Source organism: Periophthalmus magnuspinnatus, chromosome 11 (genome assembly GCF_009829125.3).
Source record: "Periophthalmus magnuspinnatus isolate fPerMag1 chromosome 11, fPerMag1.2.pri, whole genome shotgun sequence".
In the NCBI taxonomy this organism is placed as follows: Eukaryota; Metazoa; Chordata; class Actinopteri; order Gobiiformes; family Gobiidae; genus Periophthalmus; species Periophthalmus magnuspinnatus.
Genome location: NC_047136.2, coordinates 10658767 through 10680094, shown reverse-complemented (window position 1 = coordinate 10680094; position 21328 = coordinate 10658767). Strand labels below are relative to the sequence as shown.

At 39.1% G+C, this 21328-nt stretch overlaps 1 protein-coding gene across 5 annotated transcripts in view; it reads right to left on the bottom strand.

Annotated features, from left to right (window-relative positions):
• Nucleotides 1-21328, bottom strand: part of akap9 (A kinase (PRKA) anchor protein 9) — a 69572-nt gene that overhangs the window by 15058 nt on the left and 33186 nt on the right. For 3 of the 5 annotated variants that reach the window (XM_055225569.1, XM_055225570.1, XM_055225573.1), the window contains exons 17-28: nucleotides 20676-20909; nucleotides 19677-19934; nucleotides 16069-16184; nucleotides 15541-15690; nucleotides 14399-14612; nucleotides 10210-10372; nucleotides 6824-6918; nucleotides 6120-6237; nucleotides 5436-5474; nucleotides 3982-4214; nucleotides 2216-2335; nucleotides 25-198 (exon numbers count right to left, since the gene is read on the bottom strand). In XM_055225569.1, coding sequence (XP_055081544.1) covers nucleotides 25-198; nucleotides 2216-2335; nucleotides 3982-4214; nucleotides 5436-5474; nucleotides 6120-6237; nucleotides 6824-6918; nucleotides 10210-10372; nucleotides 14399-14612; nucleotides 15541-15690; nucleotides 16069-16184; nucleotides 19677-19934; nucleotides 20676-20909 — 1914 coding nt within the window. The remainder of the gene's footprint in view (nucleotides 1-24; nucleotides 199-2215; nucleotides 2336-3981; nucleotides 4215-5435; nucleotides 5475-6119; nucleotides 6238-6823; nucleotides 6919-10209; nucleotides 10373-14398; nucleotides 14613-15540; nucleotides 15691-16068; nucleotides 16185-19676; nucleotides 19935-20675; nucleotides 20910-21328) is intronic. The other 2 variants (XM_055225571.1, XM_055225572.1) reach the window with 2 other exon arrangements.

The following is a 21328-nucleotide window of genomic DNA, read 5'->3' as shown; positions in this document are numbered from 1 at the left end:
ATGTGCCTCAGCCCCCCCACTCACCTCGAGGGACTCTGTGCTGGCCAGCAGGGCCTGCTCCAGCTCGCGTATGCGGCTCTCCAGCTTGTCAATCTCCTCGTCGCGCTCGCTCAGGTCTCGCTGCAGCTGCTCCGAGCTCAGCAGCAGCTCACTGCACCAGTCTGCCTTCTCCTTGAGCTGTGCGCTTAGCTGTTCCACCTGGCACAAGGAGAAGAGGAGAGGAGGAAGAGAGGAGAGGGGGGACGGAGAGGAGAGAGGAGAGAGGAAAGAGGCGCTTTAATGAGATGCACTCACAACACACAGCAGCGGCAGAGCTGGTACATGTGCAGCTAGCCGCGAGGTCAGCTGATCCACCTGAGAAAGGAGGGTGCAGGGACAGAGGGAGCAAGGACTCATTCAGGGACTACAGACTACAGTGAACAACGTTACCACCACTAGATAAGATAATAACACTAAAGAAGCTAAAGAGACGAGGGACACAGACTCCCTATCCAGACAGACATATCCACCTGTGGGAGCATTGTTTAACCAAGTACAGACCAGGGAGATAACAACTGGCCATACAAGTACTTAAAAAAAAAAAAAAAGTTAACTTAATTCCACATGGAAAAATCTGGTTTGCAATCTGCTTCCCGTCTTGATTAACTTGCAGAATCCCAATTCTGCACAGGGCAGAAAATAGTCATGGAAATAAGGATTTATCCACAAAAGAAGATGAAGAAACAGTAGGCAGACATGATGACAAAATGACAAAGCGACTGGTGCGAGGAGTGTATGTGCTACCCACCAAGATGTAAATATACCAAAGAGAGACAGGGTGCTAATGTGTCAATATTGAGGAAAGCAAAGGCGGTGGGGTTACTATTTAGTACTAAATGTTTTCGGGAGGACAGTTCACTCTACATAAATCTAGAAGCAATACCTGTCTGGTCATTCGATCCACCTGTAATGGCCAAAGGAGAGAGAGGCAAAGTGGGTCAGGGGGGCAGTTATGGGGCACAAGGGCGGAGCAGGGGTAGAAGAAGCACTTAGTAATGGAAAGGCAGTGAGAATATCCATGCTCTGTTCATAAATGTAGTATTTTAGTAACTCAATGACTCATGTTAAGAAGGCAAGAAAGTAACACAAAGGTTAAATTGTCACACAAAGATCAGGATCTATATCTATATCTATACAGTATATCTATATATCTATATATTTTTGCTTCTTATGGTCAGATGAAAGATTCAACAAGTACAGTGACTATGACCAGAAAATATTAATTTAAAGATGGCTCTTCATGAATTAATGTTGTCCATGAGTATGAGCAATATAATAAAGGAAATAAAAACACAAAAATTGTCAATAGACAAATCAAAGACGTGAATAATGACGTCAAATGATTTTTCCATTGGAGTCACCAAAGCTCTCTGAGTCCCTGAGTAGCTTATTTCTTAAACCTGACAGTGCAAGTTCTGCTGCTCTTAAGGGAATTAATTAAATGTAATTGGCAGAAATGTGACACAACAACAAAGACTACCAGTTAATCTGTGGTACAGTGCCAGCAAAAACATTATTAAAGGTGTATTTAACAAAAGGTGTACAGTATCTGCAAATTGGCATCAATGTTTATAAATCATATGTACAATCTAGTTTTTCTTAAAGTGGACCCAGAATGCAGAACTCTCTTCCCACCAGCCTAAAATTGCAGACTGATTTAAACTTCTTAAACAGACTTCTGAAACTGTGGCTGAAATCAGGGCAGAGTTGAACACATGTATGAGATGTATGCTTTTAATATTGTGTTTTGATATTCCATTCTATTTTTTGTACTGTTTTGATCTAACATTTTGGTTATAACACAATGCAAACAATTCCAAACAATGCAACTACGTCATCCAAAGTAATTCTGATGTCCATATAAAATAAATAACAAAAATAAACAGATTCAGAAAGTGTTTTGATTTTTGCATACCATCATTGCTTCTGAGTACACAACATTACAGACTGCTATTCAAATGTAACGTACCATTAAAGCCTTACTGTCTGTTTGCTGTACTGTTTTGCAGCCGTCATTATTATTATATGGGAAAGACTGGCTTACATCGGTTACACAGCACAGTCCCTGTTCTCACTCGGGATCAATTTCACGTAATCCTAGCAGCTCCATTGTTGAGCTGCGACTATCATCAGAACACTGTTATGTGCAGATATAATAAGTGTTTTCTCCAGTTACCTCCAGGTTTCTTTGCTCAGAGCCAGACTGAGGCTTCTGAGATGACTTCAGCTGATCCTCCAGTTTCTGAATCTCAGTCTGGAAGAAGTCCCTCTCGTGTTCCCGGTCCACGGCTTGTTCCTGAGGAAGTGAAAAAAAACAAACAATTAACATAATATTAGGGCAGTGTGATTGAATACATTTTTTTGAATCATTTCTAATTGTCAATGATTACTTTACATGAAAGCTAAACTTCTATAAGTAAAAGCATGTGGTTTGGAGCAGAGTTCAGACTTTACAGGAAGAAATATTATTATTTTATTTGTTAAATATCAATGAGAAAAGGTCTGTACTGTTTATGTCGTAATCTATATTGAAAAACATTTTTAATAATCATTTTACATTTTTAATATGGACAAAAAGAAAATAAAAAATCAGGAATGATCTGTATGAGAAACAAATTGCCCAGTCCTACATACAATTAAGTAAAAAAAATATCTGGGTGAAGCTGCTTCAGATTAACAATAGTAAACACTACTTCCTGTGTAGTTTATCATCAACCAGCGCATTAAAAGCATTTATCTGAACTACTGAATCACGGTTTTCAAATACCAATAACAGAGTTATGACCTGCACCTAAAGAAGAAATGCAAATTTTTGATCTTTCGAACACTTTACGGTCTCAAAGCAAGTCGTTGTACTCTAGACAAAAAACGGCCCTAGCTTTGTTAGCTAGGTTTTTTAGCTATTTTTTTTTTAGTTTGTGGCGAGAGGTCTCTTCGCTGCCGTCTTTGCGCTCTCAGATTTTAAATCTCATACGATTCTCTTCATGTTTGTGGTCTACACTTTTTGTCACATGTTTAAAAACAGTTTAAGACTGAAAAAAACTGTGTTCAATTTTCTTCATATTTACAATCTGAACTCTGATCTTGGCTGTTTTTATTTTTATGTTGTATAAGTATTTATTTATTTTTAGCTGAACATTTAAACATTTAAACAACAGCAGATCAAACTGCTGTTATACAAAACCCAGTTTTAATAAATGAGGGCTTGACAATATCTTAACATTCTGAAAAATGTTTACAAAATGAAAAACTCCAGTAATAAAAGTCAGTGTTGCACCTGTTTGATGATTAGACACTTGAAGGTAATAAGTAACAAACACATCTTTTGTAACACTTTTACTTCTACTTTTACATTCTGAGTTATTCATGAGGTAAACACTGACAGATTGCCACAGCATGAGAAAAAGTAAATGATTGAAATCTGTGTCAAAAGGCAGGGCACTGAATGGGTAACTATCTCCAGTGGTTATCTACATGGTTCAGTGCAAATCTACATGTCACAGGAACTGGGATAACTGACAGTGTAACTAAGATGAGACAGAAAAAACTGGCTTCTGCCCATGATCTCTTATTCTACAATTTTCCACAAAGTTGTTTAGTTGATTTATCTGTAGATGGTATCTTAGTTGACCAAAATTTTGATGGCCAGAGAGATATATAATAGTTTAAAGAGCATTTTCCAGTGCCAGTCCTCTTTTTAGTCAACTAATCTATGAACAAAGAATGTTTTAGCCAACCCAGAGTTTCTTTAGTAAGCAACACTTTATTCATGGTTTAAAAGGCGAATTAAGGTGTAAGGTGCTTAGTAGCTTAATTAAGAAATAAGGGCTAAGGTAGGGTCTTTGCTTACTAAGAGCTGACTACAGCCATACACTGGAACATTGTGGAATTGCATTGTTATCAGAACCTGTTTTATGAGTGAAATCATTGCTTTAAACTCACATCTAGAAACCTCCTGTTCTTGTCAAGTTGTTTCTCCAGTGCTTGGATCTGCTGCTGCAGGTCAGCGGTCTCACTGCTCTGAGTCTGCTCCAGGTCCATCACCCGGGTAACCTGCTCCTCCAGCTCCGCCTCCAGAAGCTTCACCTGCTTCAGGAGGTCTGAGCTCTGCTTCTCCGCCTGACGCTGCACCTCCACCTTCTCCTGCATCAGCTTCTCTGTCTCCTCCAACAAATCTGCCCAGGGACCAACCAGGGACAAGTTAGTGTGTGGACGGTAAGGGCATACATCTGACAAGAGTTTGAGGATGCTGAGGAAGAGCCAATGAAGAGTCTGAAATCTACAGAACAAGTTTTTAAAAATATCTATAACTATGTACGATATACCTATTAAGTAAAAAAAAAAGAAAAAGAAAAAATTTAAAAAGTTTTGAAAAAATATAATTGCAATTGGAGATTTTGCATATGCTTGATTACCACTAGAACCATTTAAATCTATTCATGTTCATTCAGCTTCTTGTTGTATGACTTTTTCCCATTCAAAAAGTATAATGTTTAGCTCTAGTTCATCCTGACTGACGGTCATCCAGGATTTATAAAATGATAGCAATTTGATACAAAAGTTACAAGTATAACTATTTTAATTGGTATGGGTCCTGTCCTAATTTTTCATCATTGTGAATCATACATGGATATTGAATACCATTGCTATTGATAAAATAATAATTAGTGTTTATAAAATTACTCATGTTTGTCAAAGTTGCTACAACTATGTGTGAAAAAGCATTTAAAAAAACAGACTCTTCTTAGGTCTTGTTCAGCATCTCTACATCATGCCCATTACCAAACACCATTCATCCTCATGATTTAAATTCGCCCCATTTCTGCCACCAGTGAATTATCCTTCACCTCATGTAACCCCTTAAGGACCAGTCAGCCCTCTAAGATTAGTGCCAACGTGAAAAAGTAAAGGTAACAAAAGTGCAGAGACATCTTGAGACACGAGGACAGGTGAGACATTGCAGTATCCATGCCCCATAAGCGCGAACAGGCAGGGGAGAGGAAGTTCCTGGACTGTCAATCATCTTAGCTTTATATCATGCTAAAAACAAAGGATTGTAAAAGTTGAATCGTTTTATGAAGGTTCAATTTGTGGATGACTGACAATAAGGAAAATGGCAAATATGTTTGGAACATACTTGCCTCTTAACATGCCTTGATATATGCTTACAATATTGATTCAGAGACATAAAAGTGACAAGACATACAATCGGTTGATCAAATGAAGCAGAAGCCGAGGTTAGGGATTGCATTGAGTAAGTGAGAGCCCATAGCAAGCAAGCTTCAAGTTTGTGCTGGTGAGGTGCTGTATTAGTGTTAGAAACTTAAAGTGTCACACAGCTAAAGAAATAAAATTTAAAAAGAGACATGACCGAGCCATGCGTGAAGTGGACACACCTGCTTCTGGAGCTGCAACCATTGCAGCTTCAACTAGGCCTACAGGAGAATCAGAAAGCACAGGTATTCATCATGCTGCTGTCTTTGTATGAACAGTGGAGGGCAAAAGTGTTTCTCAGTGAGAGGTGAAGAAACAGAAAGTGAGAGGATGATCTTCTATTGTTACTACTATTATCCCAATCGTTTAATCCTAAATACTACTACTAATACTCACCATGTTATCAATGCCTGTGGTCAAGAGAACCTTTTTGATAATAGATACATGTTATGGTTCAATAATAACAGATGATTTTAATGACACAATCTCAGATACACATGTTATGAGCTTCTCAATGTAAATAATATTATATATATATATATTTATATCAGGATCTCATAGTTTTCAACAGTGGTATCTTTGTCATGCTGATACAAAGCTAAAACAAAATATACACATTGCTGTACTATCTCTTCATTAGTAAATTCAAGAAACTGGTACTAAGCTTAATGTTTTGCCCATGCTCATGTTCTAAACTTTTATATTTATTAAGGTATATTAAAAACTCTTTCCTTTCCTTCTCTCTTGTACAATAAATGATTACACATAATAATACATTACACTGCTTCCTATTTAAACCTCCCTATAGTCTCATTATAATCCACAGAGTTCTATGTAGTAGTAGTAGTAGTCGTAGTAGTACATACGTAGCTCTCGGGGCCCCGCTTCCTCCCTCATGGCCTCCTGTTGTCGTGACATCAACTCCCTCTCCTCCTGCAACTGAAGTCGCTCCTGCTCCAGCTCGTGCAGCCGAGAGCTGGTCACCTGATATTAAACACAACATATTCAATACAGACCACAGGATATATTTTAGAAAGCAAACTTCTAAAACAAGCTAATACGTGTATGCATGTGTGACTGATGTATTTTTGCAATGTACTTAATCTATTACTTTATTTGGATTTATTCAAGCGTCATCCAGAGCTTTCTCCTATTATGCATGGGTGAGTATTGATTGCAAGTTGATTATAAATGTATAACATAAAATGTTTGTGTAATGATACACAAATCTAAAGGATTTTTGTCCATTTATTCTTTACAGTTGAGCATAATTTCAAACTGGGCAAATACTGCGGTTAGAAAAATACAATTTCCATGAGGACTGCTTAAAGGCAAACTGCAAATCTCAGAGCAGACGAAGTATGTTAGTAGTGTAAAAACTGAACATGCTGAAGCTTGTACTGATCAGGTTGAGTCAATGTAAATACTCTATTTCTGATTATCTGCCGGACACTGTGTTAAGCATCCATTTTATGAGCATGCCAGATGAAGAGCCAAATGTTGAATGGGAAATAATGCAAATCAGGTTGATTAAGATACTGTTATACTCTAATCACTGATAATCCCTCACCTCTAACTCCTGCTCCAGACTCAGTAGTAGCTCTTCTTTTTGACGTAGTTGCTCCTCCAGTGCAGCCCGTTCACCCGTGTAGCCATCAATCACACCTAAAAGAATACAATACAAAACTAGTAACACTCTCATTGGACATTTAATATGAATAATCAGCAGGTCTGGTAATGTCAAAAATCAAGTCAATTAAAACATCGGTTAGCAGCTAATTCACAAGGTTTCCTATAAAGTTGAAAAAAGTGAATTCTGTAATGAAGTGGGTACCAGTATACCTTTGATCAGGTACACTGAATACTACTTACTATACCACAGTTACCCAGGTGAAACCAATTCATGCTTAATGATGTCTGTAATATATTATAGTGTTCATTTTGGACAATGGTGTACTGTATATTAAAAACAAAATACTTTTGACAGGCCATTTATCAATAGCGTCCCTCTTTCTTGCATCACTCAACACAGGAATTTGTGGTGATTACTTTGAGCCTGGTCTTGCTTCATTAAAACACATTCAGAGCAGCCATCCAGAAGAATGTGTTTAACAACAACTTGAGTTACTAACTATGGGTAGCAGTTTAAATATTAAATTCTTCAAGTTGAAAAAAAAAAAAAAAAAAAAAAAAAAAAAAATCATATTAAGGTTTTTATTCTGGACTTTTTCTTTTTGTTTAAGACTTTTTTTTGCCAAATTGCATGATATTCAGGTAAAATGTACAAAGAAACACAAATAACTACAATTTCTACATATAATTTCCTACATAAGAGTTTAAAGTTAATTACAAATTACAGTCTCCTATTCGTTGTTAAATAAAGTCATGGGAAAAATTGCAATGGCATCTGAGCAAACGTGTGAACAAATGCAAAGTGAGGATGTCTGACCCATTTTGCTCTAAAAGAGTGGCACAATGAACGGCTGCATTTCTGTACTGTACTGTTCAGGTCAGCAAGCATTACACACAGAGACGGCACTCACTTCAGACGAAAAACATAGTAAACATTCAACCCATTTTATCTAATACCTAGGCTGAACAAACTAGTGCTACTAGTGCAAACTGGTTATAGGATTACTGTATTGTTGAACTGGTACTAATTTGAAACCAAAGGCCACATCTGTCATTAGTCAGGTGATGATTTTATTTTCCCAAAGCAGGAACTATAAGTCAAGTTTACCTAAGGAGGGATAGTCGTGTGTGACACACCAACAATAACAGGTGCGCAATATAAAACATATTCACAGTAAAACTATAAATAAATTAAATTGCTAATAAATGTGAAATTATTAGTGCACAGATGCAGTGAAAAAGACACACTTTCAGGGTTATGATATTATTAGTATTATTCTGTTTGGCTGTTCAGAACTCAAATACAGTTTTGACTCTTTTATAATATTAACCTCAACACATTGTAACTACCTTTATGGATTCAAACTCATTTCCAACATATAACAGCAATTTTAATGTTGAACATGTTGAAATACAATTAAATTTTAAAAGTTATTCATTGTGCTTAAATTTCTGCACTCTATGGGTCCACTTTATTTGAAGAAGTTACATATACTTTTCCCAGAGCCCTGAGGTCAGCTGACCAGTTCTTGCTGGCTGTGCCCAAAGCCAGGCTCAAGACTTGTGTTACAAACTCTCAGTCTGTAACACAGTTTAAGACTGGACTGAAAACCCACCTATTCTCCCTGGCATTTAATACTAGCTAGACAGGATATCTTGGTGTTTTATTGTTCTTTTCTTATGTATTATTTTCTGTACATTTTTATATGAAGCACTTTGGTCAGCTGAAGTTGTTTTAAATATACTATATAAATAAACCTGAATTAAATTTAAGTGAGCTAAATTACAGTATATATTCATTAAATATAAAGTACATTTGAACATTTGTCTGTATAATTACAAGTATATTGTATGGAATATTTAAGCAACATTTTCAACACTGGTTAAACTTCACGTCCATGGATTCCTATGTTATGTACTTAAAGACATCTAACACTGAGGAGGATCTTTTGCAGTTTGAGCCTCGTCTTTGGTTAAATTCAAAACCTGTTTGAACGGACCACACCCATCGCTTTGGGACAAACCATTTCTCCACTAGATGCTCAAAATTAAAAGAACGTCATATGACCTGCCAGCTATTTTTAACTGATAATATTTCTTTTTAACACAGTGCTAAAGGTTACACCATAAATCCGTGAAAACTTTACAAAATAAATATTAGCATGACTAAATCAAACATTGTAATAGGACACGACACAAGTCAAGAAAGTGACAGGACAAAATGCAATGTTGATTTAGAAGGCAATACAGTACTCACATTTGTCCCAAAGGAGGAAAGAACACCAATTGTATTGTATATCCAGTTTTAGATGTGGGAGAACGAGCCCCGTGAGCCACGTGTCTATGACATTGATGGGAATTAACTGCTTTAAGATCTGAAAGGTTTTTTCAGTGCTGCTGTAGCCCAAATTGGCAAATAGTTTCATGCCATCAAGATAAATATTTACAATTGTTTTACATGACATAAGTTAACTTTTTTGTCACACTCAGAAGGTGATGGCTTACTTCTTTTCACAATGAAACAAGATTAGCATAAAGCAAGGGTCTCCAACCTATAGCTTGTGAGCTACAAGTAGCTCTCCACCCCACTCCAAGTAGCTCCCCAAAGGATTCAGGAATTATGCACACTGAGTAATTTAAAGAAATCATATGTCTGTTGTCATGGTAAATGCCTAATTTTGGATGCTGATATATTGATGTATATGTATAGGCATCTACATATACCCCACCTAAAGCTATAGTTGTTTCCTTTACCCCTAAAAGGAGTAGCCCTCATTTTCGATTTGTAAAAGATGCTCACCGTGGGGAAAAGCTTGGAGACCCCTGATGTAAAGTGTCTTCCTCAAGGACACAACAGAACACCTGGTATAAACCAGGGAGAGTAATCAACCCCAGTGCATTTTCTGATGTGAAAATTATTCATTCTACTGGGACTGGAGTGGGCAGGAGGAGTGAAGAATCTTAACCAGGGACACAGTGAAAGTGACTCAGGTAGGAATCGAACCAGCTACCATCCTGTTCAAAATTCAAACATATCAGTCACTAATCAAAGGCTGGCATTTGAGTCCAGAATTGTATAATATTATGAGTTGAGCATCTGGAGGGGACAAATCATTCTAAACTGTGCCCAGAAATGTAGATTACTACTTTCTTATGACTTTTTTCTCTCTCTCATCTATCTAATGATAAAAACATTTTATACATAGTGCTTTAAAGACCAGTATATGGTCATGTGTGCCTGACATCGTGTTCTCCTGTACTTTGCACTGCAACACATAATGACACGCAGGGGAAGTACAGAGGGCAGTTGTATTTTCGACGTACCCTCAGCCCGGTGCAGCTCCAAAGCCAGCTGTTCCCGTGCTCGGGCCTCCTCCGACAGACGCTCCTGCAGCTCATCCTGGCGCTGCAATAGTTCGCTCATCTCCTGGTTGTGTCTGAATGACTCCCGCATCAGCTCCGTCTGTGTCAGCTTTGCATGTTCCAGCTGCAAGAGGAAGATGATTTTATTATAAAAAATGTATGTAATGAATATCAAGCTGTATAATGATAATTTAAGTTTCAATTTTGCACTATTGTGTTGAATGAAATCAACATTATGACCCCCCCTCCAAAAAGATTTGAGGCATATTTTAATACCCGACTATTAAATGAAAGTGAAACAGTTTCATTTTCATGTTTGGTTTTAGTGAAGTCTCACTAGTACAATGCAGTTAAAGAGGAGCAAAGTTTGGAGTCAAAGCAGTTTAAACAAAAGCAGTTTGACACAAAAATTGAGTAAATTTTTTTTTTTATAATCACTGTCATGAAGTCAGCTGACAAATGCTTTTATTCCTTCATAAAAAATCAATGAAACATCACAACATTGTTTCATAAACCTTTCGCGTGACCATTGCCATTCCTTCCACTGTTACTTTCCATAAATTTCCCTATCTCCTTGAGCAAAGGTCTTGTTGTATCTACAGTGAACCAGGAAGTCCCACGTGTTATATACAGTGCACTATAATATTTTGCAGTTTCCACAGTTGTGCTTCTGGGCACTTATGTGGAAAACATGAAACATGCTTTACATTTGCATGTGCAGGCCTGAAGTGCTGTGAAATATTTAACAGTTCCACTTCTCTTCAGCCAAGTATAATGTATATTTAAAATCTCTACAATTGCCATGCAGAAACTTACTGTATAAGGTGGAGTGGGGAGGGAGATTTTGGAGATGACTTTAAGAAGATGGCCATTTGTCCTGTGGTTGACATGAGAGATCTGGGTTTGCACCACCACAGCATTTTTCTCATTCAAAGTGCTACAGAAAGGAAACGGCCGGGGCAGGGGGATGCGGGACTCAACCTCATAGATGTCCTGGTCCTCCCCTTCGACCCACGTGGTGCTGTGCATTCTCGAGTTCCAGTACGACCGGTACGAATCCATGGTGAAGAGTGGGTTTGACAGGATACAGCTCCTTCGTAAAATACATTAAATGCCCTTGTCATTCATAACAATCCAACAGACAGTACCCGGCTTGGCACCAGACTTCAAATGGGAATAAATCCAGTGGAGACAAGCAGAAGAGGTTGAGATTGTTGATGTATCACCGAGCAACTGTTCCTAAGCATTAGCAGCACACACAAGTAGAAGGGTAAACAATATAGGTAGTGTGACATTCACGTCACCACTGTCACCTGCCACTTGCTGGAGGTAGAACCAGTTCCAGGTAAATAAAGGGGGAGATATAATCCAAGGTAGGTCAGACGCTATGAGGCAGGGTAAGCGAGAGGTCCTGTTCAGAAGTGTCATCCTTGGGAGCAGCTTATACTCACTTTTGAGTCTAGCAGCGTACAGGTGATCCCAAAACATGAGCCACTGAGGTATGTAAACAACAAAATCTGCATTGCTGTTCTTTGGCGATACTTTTCCTGAGTTTCCAGTGACCTTGTTTCTTCACAGTGGGATCAGATCAGTAAAGCTTGCTCCGCCGCGTCTGTCCTCTTACTCCACTCTCTCTCTCTCTCTCTCTTTCTCTCAGGAGATTCATTAACAATACCACGCAGCCGTAGCAACCATGACCTGAAGGGGAAACTCCCGGGGGCCTCCTTTAGTTGTCTAGCAGCCAGCTGAGTTTGTAATGACAGCGCATAACATCTCTTCCTTCTGTATTTCGTATTGGAACAGTTGTCATCCTGGTTTCTGCCCTTCTCAAACCATTATAGTACTCAGAGCTTTTTTCCCTCCTGTCAAGTGAAGCGCACTAACCCCCGGCACGCTACTGACTTTGTGACTCAGCTCTGCGCATGCTTCAAAAATATCATCCCAGACTTCCAGACAAATCCAGCTACGGAGAGTATTTCATTTCCGATATTGATTTTACAAACCAGGATGTTGTTTAGCAAACGTGGGAGGGAAAAGTAGGTGTGGTTTTAAACCATTTCCCAGGCAGACTTGCAAATAGAAACACAATGTGCTCTTTCAACTCCTCCCTTTAAGCACTCTTTCCACTAAAGCTGTCCAACTGGATTCCCTTGGTGCGTCATTAGACAGGAGTTATAATGGTTTAGACGTTTTGACAAGTTGTGTTTTTTGGCCCCACCTACTGACAATGTTTGGCTTGTGTTTAAAACTCTTTGCTTTTTCACCTCCTGTTATCAGCCCATGCAAACAATTTACTACTTCCAATAATTTACAGCTACCAAGGACACATAACATTCCTGACCGGCTTCTTGTATCAATCTCTCCTCACGATGGAGAGGCAGACGAGACACAGTGATCTAAAGGCTGCTGCTTAACCACAAGGCTAATGTACATCCGATCAATAGTAACAGGGAAATCATTGAACAAGCCATTTCAGGTGATTACACGTTTATTGTGTTGTAGATTGCCTGTGGTCTGTGTTGACAAAGCAAAGAATATAGGGCTAGGACTGAAATTTGCACAAAACAAATAGTTCTTAAGAGTCATGGACAGTACTGTGACAAAATCGTATAAAAAAAAAAATTGTTTGTGTAAAAAAATATCTCCAAACAACACTTTTCAATAAATATTCTAAATCTTTAAAATAACTACTGAATAAATAAAAAATAATAATTAAAAATACTGATTGGTTAGAATTTTTGATAAATGTATTTTTTTGTATTATTAAAAACTAATAAATATGACTTTTAATGTCAATTTTATGAACACAAACAGAAGAGACATTTAAATATTCTTCTTGTCCCATCTGAACTGTGCTTTTACTGCCACAGGATCGGTTGGTGACCTGACGATTAAATAGACCCAAGCTTATCAATGAGTATTTGAAATGATTAATTCAATTCAAATTTGATTAAGAATCATTTACTTTATTCAAACGTGTGTATAGTACTGTATGTACAATTCAGTGGCTCATATTACCCAACCAAGACCACACAGGCATGGCTCCACCATTGATGCCTGGCTGGAAATGTCTTCTTTATGGCTATTTTTAGATCACCGAGATAAAACTCACTTGAGTGTGAGTAACGCGTGTGCCACAGCCAACGGGAAGATCTGCTCTGCACATTCAGATACTAAATGAATACAACCAATGGCCTAGTTAGACCTAGTTAGAATGGGACCAGCCTCTGTAGACTAACCCAGGCCTCAGCGGGCATGACCTGAAGGGAGCAGCTCAATTGGACAGACAAAAGGTCCAGAAAAACAGAGTGTATCCATAGGCAACTGCTAGGCAAATGAGGAGGGTCTTTCTGGACAGGACAACTTTGTTAGGACTACATTCTCTGGCTCATTCCCACTGAACAGGGGGAAAATCACAGAGGGGTTAATACTACAGCGTAAAGGCTTTTACGGGCTGATAATGTGACTCTAGAGGTTTCTGTTTACATTTAAAAAGGGAGCAACATGCGATTCTCCATAGTGATATCTCAAATTTCAACAATTGTGCCCTATGGCCACACATTAAACTAGAGTGAATTAGAAAGACATGTCTTGAGTTAGTAGAACAAAAAAATATTATTCCTAGGAAAATTGGAAATCATATTTTTATAATTGTTTTGAAATAAATAGGAAAATACTGTAAAAAAAATATTTTTGAATAAATAAAATTATGGCTCTAACAGATACATTGATGATCATGATCATCAATTAATATCTTAGAGGAAAACCAAATAATGACTCAGTTTGTGGTATTTTGAAAACCAGATTGACAACTATCCCAAGTATTGTTGAATGTGGACACAAATCATCAAAAACATCAACCAAAATAGTTGAAGTTGTTCAGTAACACAATAAACAAATCTTTATGACTTTGCTGATGTAGCTCTTTCAGTGCAAGACATTTTATGATGCAATCTCACCACCAAGTTACTGTGGAAATCATACCCAACCAACAGCTCAAAATCTCATTGAAACATTTTGAAGCAGTAATGGGAACAAGATGCAAAAAAAGTGTTCAAGCCTTCAAGTCCTATATTTGGTCTTCACCAAATATAGGACTTGAAGGCTTGAAATGCAGTTATAAAACTAATACACCTAAAGTGGCCAATACCTGGTCAGTGGCGTTGGTTATGGCCATCAGCATCTTTTCAAGTGCATTCTGGAGGCGTGTGCTGATGTTGGTGAGATATTCCTGGTTTTCCAGCTGTGAGGCGGCTCCTTGCAGCAGACGGTCCATGTGCTGTAACATCTCCAGATCCTCCTCTACTTCCACCTCCACAAACGGAAAGGTCTCCTCATCTGCACCGGACTCACTGCCCAAACCACTGCCTGCAGAGTGAAGAAGAAAGGGAATTTAACCAAATAATTTAATCTCACATTTATGAATTTAAAACATATCTTATTTTAACACATAAAACGTTTGTACAGGGTGGTCCTGCATGTTTTGTGTCCTCAACCCTAATACCCTCTTATTTCTTGTTAAGATATTAAACTGTATAATTATAATTGCAATCTCATTATATACTACTTTGCATACCATTTTGAACAGATGGCACCAATACAGTGCAATAATAGTATGTGGAATTTGACAGTACTTACTGTAATTGAATCAGGTGTGGTGCAACTAGTTATTATGGTGAAAAATGTTACTACTAGCAATGTGATACTGCCTAATATCTAGAGCATAAACCTGAGAAGCACTGGTGTATGCATGAACACCATAGTAAAAGTAAACTTAAATCTCCATAGATCACTGGTAATCCTCTGACAATGCTTGTGTGTGTTTTTGCCAAAACAGAAACTTGGCAGGGGGTCTGGTCTGTGTTCTGTTTGTCTTGTACCACAGCGGGAGAGCTCACGTGTCAAATACAAAAGTCCCTGTGTGACATTCAGGTCAGGAGGTTTGTGATTTGATACAAGAGGGGAAACTTTATATGGTAGTATTTGCCAGTATACAGAAAATATATATTGTGTTGCACTGGTGATTTAAGAGTTCATTATGCTGCTGTAATCATCATAATTTTTTAATCATTAAGGATGCAGTCACACAAAATTGAAACTAAACTAATACTCAACTCTATACTACACCTGCACTATACCAGGACTAGAACTGGACCAAAGTGAGTTTACATCTAAACCAGGTTAAGCATGAATGCACCCTTCGTGATCTTGTTATTGCCCAAGTGAAGTTAGATCCTTCCTTGGATCTGATTTTTTTCTTTTAACTTTTCACTCAAGTATTGTTACTGTGACTTGCCTGTTGCATGTTTAACTCTTTCTGTGCTGGAAGCCTTTGTCAGAGTCTGAAGATGGAGGCCCAGAGTTTTCTCGGCTGCAGATGTGGTCGTCAAGACATCCACCAGAACCTGACTGAGCTGCTCATTGGCTCTGAGCAACAGTGCCCTGGAAACAGATAGAAACAATAAATGAATAATGTGTCTGTTTTTTATTTGTCAAGAAACTGGTCCAGAGTTGAAGCTGAATAGTAATTTTGCATGATTATACAGTTATTTAGGTAACTGACAATATATCTTTTTTTGGTTTTGTTATGGTCTTTCTTTACTGGGATTACCACAGATGATCATGCCTCTAAATTCTAAATTGATGTTGCAAATTGTCTGAGAGGTTGAAAAAGGTAGAATTTTGTCAGCTGGACTTTTGAAGGGAATATCTTTTGTCATTCATTCAAGTAGTTTCTTCAGTTCTGACATAGCTCTGGCAAGGGACTGGCTTACATTTATAGTAACTGTAGTAACAGTTAAAATATTTAGTTGTCTGTACCTTTCGTCCTCCTGTTCATCCTCTTGTGATCTTGGTGCATGTGTTGTTTTGGCAGCAGACGAAACCACTGCCTCCTCCACAAGAACTTCTCCCTCATCTTCTCCCTGCTTCAGAGCCTGGACGGGCAGTAGAGAGAGAACAGACAGCAGACCGGTCATTGCAAAGTTACATAAAAAACTAACACATAACTTCTGCAAATTCCCCACTGTATGCCTGCTTATGTAATCATTTAGTCAAAGTGAATTCAAATTAGTGATGAATTAGTGAATTAATGATGATCCAAGATGGCGCCACGTACGGTCGCCCTGGTGATTTGGTGCACTAGCAGAAAAGTTAAACGGCTTTTATGCGAGGTTTGAAGTTTCACACCCCTCCCCCTCCTCCCCCACCATCACGGACATTACCTCCAAACCCACCTCGGACCCCCCCTCCTCCCCCACTGCCCTCACAGTTGTGGAGCAGGACGTGACTAAGCTTTTCAGGAAGCAGAATCCCCGTAAGGCCGCGGGCCCAGACGGTGTCTCTCCTTCCACCCTTAGACACTGTGCTGAGGAACTGGCTCCTGTCTTCACGGACATTTTTAACACCTCCCTGGAGTCATGTCACGTCCCAGCCTGCTTCAAGCTGTCCACCATTGTCCCCGTCCCCAAGAAGCCCAGGATCACTGGACTTAATGACTACAGACCTGTGGCGCTGACGTCTGTAGTCATGAAGTCATTTGAGCGCCTGGTCCTGCACCACCTCAAGTCCTTCACCTCCCCCCTCCTGGACCCTCTGCAGTTTGCCTACAGAGCCAATCGGTCTGTGGACGACGCCATTAACCTGGCCCTTCACTTCATCCTCCAGCATCTGGACTCCCCGGGAACCTACGCCAGGATCCTGTTTGTGGACTTCAGCTCTGCATTCAACACCATCCTCCCTGCTCTGCTCCAGGACAAGCTCGCTCAGCTCAACGTGCCTGACTCCACCTGCAGGTGGATCACTGACTTCCTGACAGACAGGAGACAGCGCGTGCGGCTGGGGAAGAATGTCTCGGACACTCGGACTATCAGCACAGGATCTCCACAGGGCTGTGTACTTTCTCCCCTGCTCTTCTCCCTGTACACCAACTGCTGCACCTCCAGCCACGACTCCGTCAAACTGGTTAAGTTTGCGGATGACACCACCCTCATCGGACTCATCTCGGACAGCGATGAGTCTGCCTACAGGAGGGAGGTGGACCGGCTGGTGTCCTGGTGCAGCAGCAACAACCTGGAGCTCAACGCCCAGAAGACAGTGGAGATGATCGTGGACTTCAGGAAAGTCACAGCCCCCCTGCCTCCCCTCACCCTGACGGACTCCCCCATCACCACTGTGGACTCTTTCCGCTTCCTGGGCACCTGCATCACCCAGGATCTCAAGTGGGAGCCGACCATCAGCTCCCTCATCAAGAAAGCCCAGCAGAGGATGTTCCACCTGCGGCAGCTGAGGAAACGCAAGCTGCCAGTCCAGATGATGGTGCAGTTTTACACGGCCATCATTGAGTCCATCCTCACCTCCTCCATCACTGTGTGGTTCGCTGGGGCCACTGCCAGGGACAGACAGAGACTGCAGCGCATTGTGCGCTCTGCTGAGAAGGTGATTGGCTGCAGCCTTCCATCTATACAGGACCTGTACGTCTCCAGGACTCGGGGGCGAGCAGGCCGTATAGCAGCTGACACCTCTCACCCTGGACATGGACTATTTGAGCCACTTCCCTCTGGCAGGAGGCTACGGTCCATTGGGACCAGAACCTCTCGCCATAAGAACAGTTTCTTCCCCTCTGCTGTTTGTCTCATGAACACTCTATAATATCTGCACTAAACTGGACACTTTATAACACCGGTCACTTTAATAAGCCACTTTGCACTGTTGTTCTGATGCTGCTATTGTACATATTTTTTCCCTTTAAGTATTTCATTTGATTTTTTAAGCATATCTTTTTAACTTTGTGCATGCTCTTATTTGTATTTGTATTTATTCAGTGTGTTTATGTTGCACTTTTTCACCGTATCAAGTTCCTAGTTTGTGAACTGTGTTCACAGACTATGGCAATAAAAGTCTTCTGATTCTGATTCTGATTCTGATTCTGAAATTAGGCACTGCTAGTCATACAGAGCAACAGTAGCCTTTTAGCAGATAACAAATGAGTACAAAAAATGCACACAGACACACTTTGAGCTAGTCTCTTGGAGCTGAGCGAAACACTACGGTCTTTGTGCTGCTATGGCAACAGGTGCACCTGAGGCTTAATGATGGCAGAGGCAATAGCGCCGCCTGCTGGGGAGAAGAGAACAGTGCAACCTTTGCTCATTTGCAGTCCCGGCGTACAGTGGAGCATGTGTGACGGAAAACTGAGAGGGTAAGCTGAGACTGGTACCAACTGTGAGTGTGAAAGAGGGCTGTTTCTTTGACTGAAATTTGGTTTATTGTTACACAAGTAGCCCAGTAAACAGTCACTACTGTGTCTTATAAATAAACAATATGAATTTGTTTTCTATTGAAATATACCAATAATATATCAATAATAAATTATGTAAACACTTGTAATGGTTATGTGCCTGTGCTGTTTACTTTTTATAACTATATATTCGCCCGTCCTTTTGACTTGTATGAGTTGTTTAGCCACCAAAATGTGCTGTTGTTAACATAGTGTGAGATTCAGTGTAAAGAAGCTAAAATTACACTCTTTTGGCACCAGGTTTAAAACTCTTGGCCAAAGGTTATTTGCCAACACATGCTGCATATTGTATGTTCAAATTTGATGCTTTATTTAGACAACCTCAAGGCTACTGTTTAGAAAACTCAGAAAAGAGATCTCGCAGTGCATGCAATTTTAATTATATCTGGTTAAATTTTAAAGCCCCTATAATGCATTTCATCATAACTGGATTTTCAGTGTTACAGATGAGGACGTCCCCTTTTGTGGAAAAGAGAGGACTTGACAGAAGTAGCTATCACAAAGTAAAGCCTAATCATGCAGTAAATATCAAGTGAAAGGCTAACAGGCCTGTGAATAGCCCTGGCACGCTTGAAGCTCTCTGTAAGACTATAACTTAGGAATGAAGAATTTAAAAGATCAAAATGGGGTACAAGAGGGGAAAGAAACAATTATTTTGCAATTAAAATAGAGTTGTCATATTGTAGCAATTTATTGTAACAGTAAATTAACAGAGATTTTATAATGTTATCTAAACTGGAGTTAGCATTCACATAAAAGTATTTACTATAGTATGTTACCCAGCAGGCTATATGATTTACTTCTTTATATTTGTTGATTGCAATGTTGTCATTATGGCACTAATAAAAGGTTTTCGTGATGTATAAACATGGTGGATACATCTCATAAGATAACTGATTTGAAATTAACCATCTTGATCTATACTGTCTATTTGCTAATGATAAATATGATAAAAAATACATGTCAGTAAGAGTATATTTTGTTTATTGATCATGGAAAAAAAAAGTGTTTTTAAAACCACATGTTTGACACCTGCAATGCGACAAAGTGCATCTGGAATTGACAACACAGCAGTAAATTAGTAAATTATGCTAACAAACAGAGATTAGATGATCATTATAATACTTACACTAACCTGATTCAGTGCTCTCTCTGCTTTCTGGAGTTGATCTCGCAGCTTTTCTATTTCTGCATCTCGTTGTTGTATCTCGAGCTGTAGCTGGTCTCGCTCAGATTCGGCCCAGTCTCCGGTGACAGAGGCTCGTGGAGTCTCCTCCTCTTCCTCGTCTTCTTCAGTTTGCATTGAGCTGCTGGCTTGACCCAAGTCTTTACTGAGACGAGCCAGTTCAGTCTTCTGTGCGAACTCCACCGACATCTGAACTATGGCCTGATGAAAATAGAAAGTAATTAATATATCTAATGTATATATAACTTTATTGGTTAAAACAGATTTTGTCAGTTAAGGTTAAGATTTGTTTTTTCTGTTGCCATGGCCATATTTCTGTGATGGAACTACTTTATTTTAACATAAAAAGAAACAATAAACTCAAAATTTTACAGCAAGAAAGGCACTAAAATATTTGGATTTATGCTTCCTATTTGAAGGCATACTTTTGAGTACTTTTAACTATTCAGAAGATATAATATTTTGTTTTGAATTATTAATTGCTATGGACATGGTGCTACTTTTTAACATGATGAAACTCTGAAACCACTCTAAAATCCATGGATATTATTCCAGGAGCACTATTAATTTTAATACACCAGTTCATTTTAATACACCATACACTTTTGTGTATGTAAAGTATTGAATTGTGCACCACAGATTTTAGACAGTACTGGAATGCACTGGACAGTTTTTTTTATACCAATTTATAACTAACATTGTTTTACTTCAACTGAAATTTACTGACTACTAAATTTAGGAAAAACGAATAAAGGTAAATAAAAAAACAATACACACTGTTGTCCATAAAGTATGTAAACTGATGCAAATAGGTTTCCAGTTATCCAGTTATCAATTCAAGCTATATAATTTACATTTTCAAATTCTCAAAACGAGGCTTAGAAACTCACAGTAGCCCCAACTTTACAGGCAACAGATAAAGAATTTACATTTTATTCTTACCTTGGCAACTTCCTCCTCCACTCTCTCCCAGTGTTGTGGTTCCAGTCCAGAGATGCTTTGTTCCTCTCCTCTCGCCCCTCGCCCCTCCTCTTTGGTCAGTCTCCTCAGCTCTGCGCGGTGCTGCTCTTTCAGAGTCTCTACTTCCTGGACATACTTCTGCTGCAGTGCCTTCTTCAGTGACTGTAGCTGTGCAGTAGTGGTCCACCCTCCCTCCGAAAACTCCTCTTCAACCTCCTGCAGCGAACCAACAAGAAAATATAACATTAAAGAGACAGCAGTGATGGTCATGTGATTGTATAGCCCAGACAACAAGGTAACCAAGGTTTGACCACTTATAAATACAACATTGGCTTCTACATCCTCCAGCACTGATGGAAAGATAAAACAATGTTAACCTTCCACTGAACCTCCAGATTCTTCAGTTATATTGCTAACACTCAAAGTGGTCTAATATGACAAATAAAATCCATCATAAGAATTCATGATATAGACTTATTCAACCCTTATACTTTAATGTATTACTTGAATTACATAATAATCTTTTCACTGTCAAGCACAAACCTGCATGCTTGTACAGTAACAGAATTTCCCCTTATTGACATTAAATAAATGACTAAAAAAAATAAATAAATAGCAAACACACTTAAAAATCA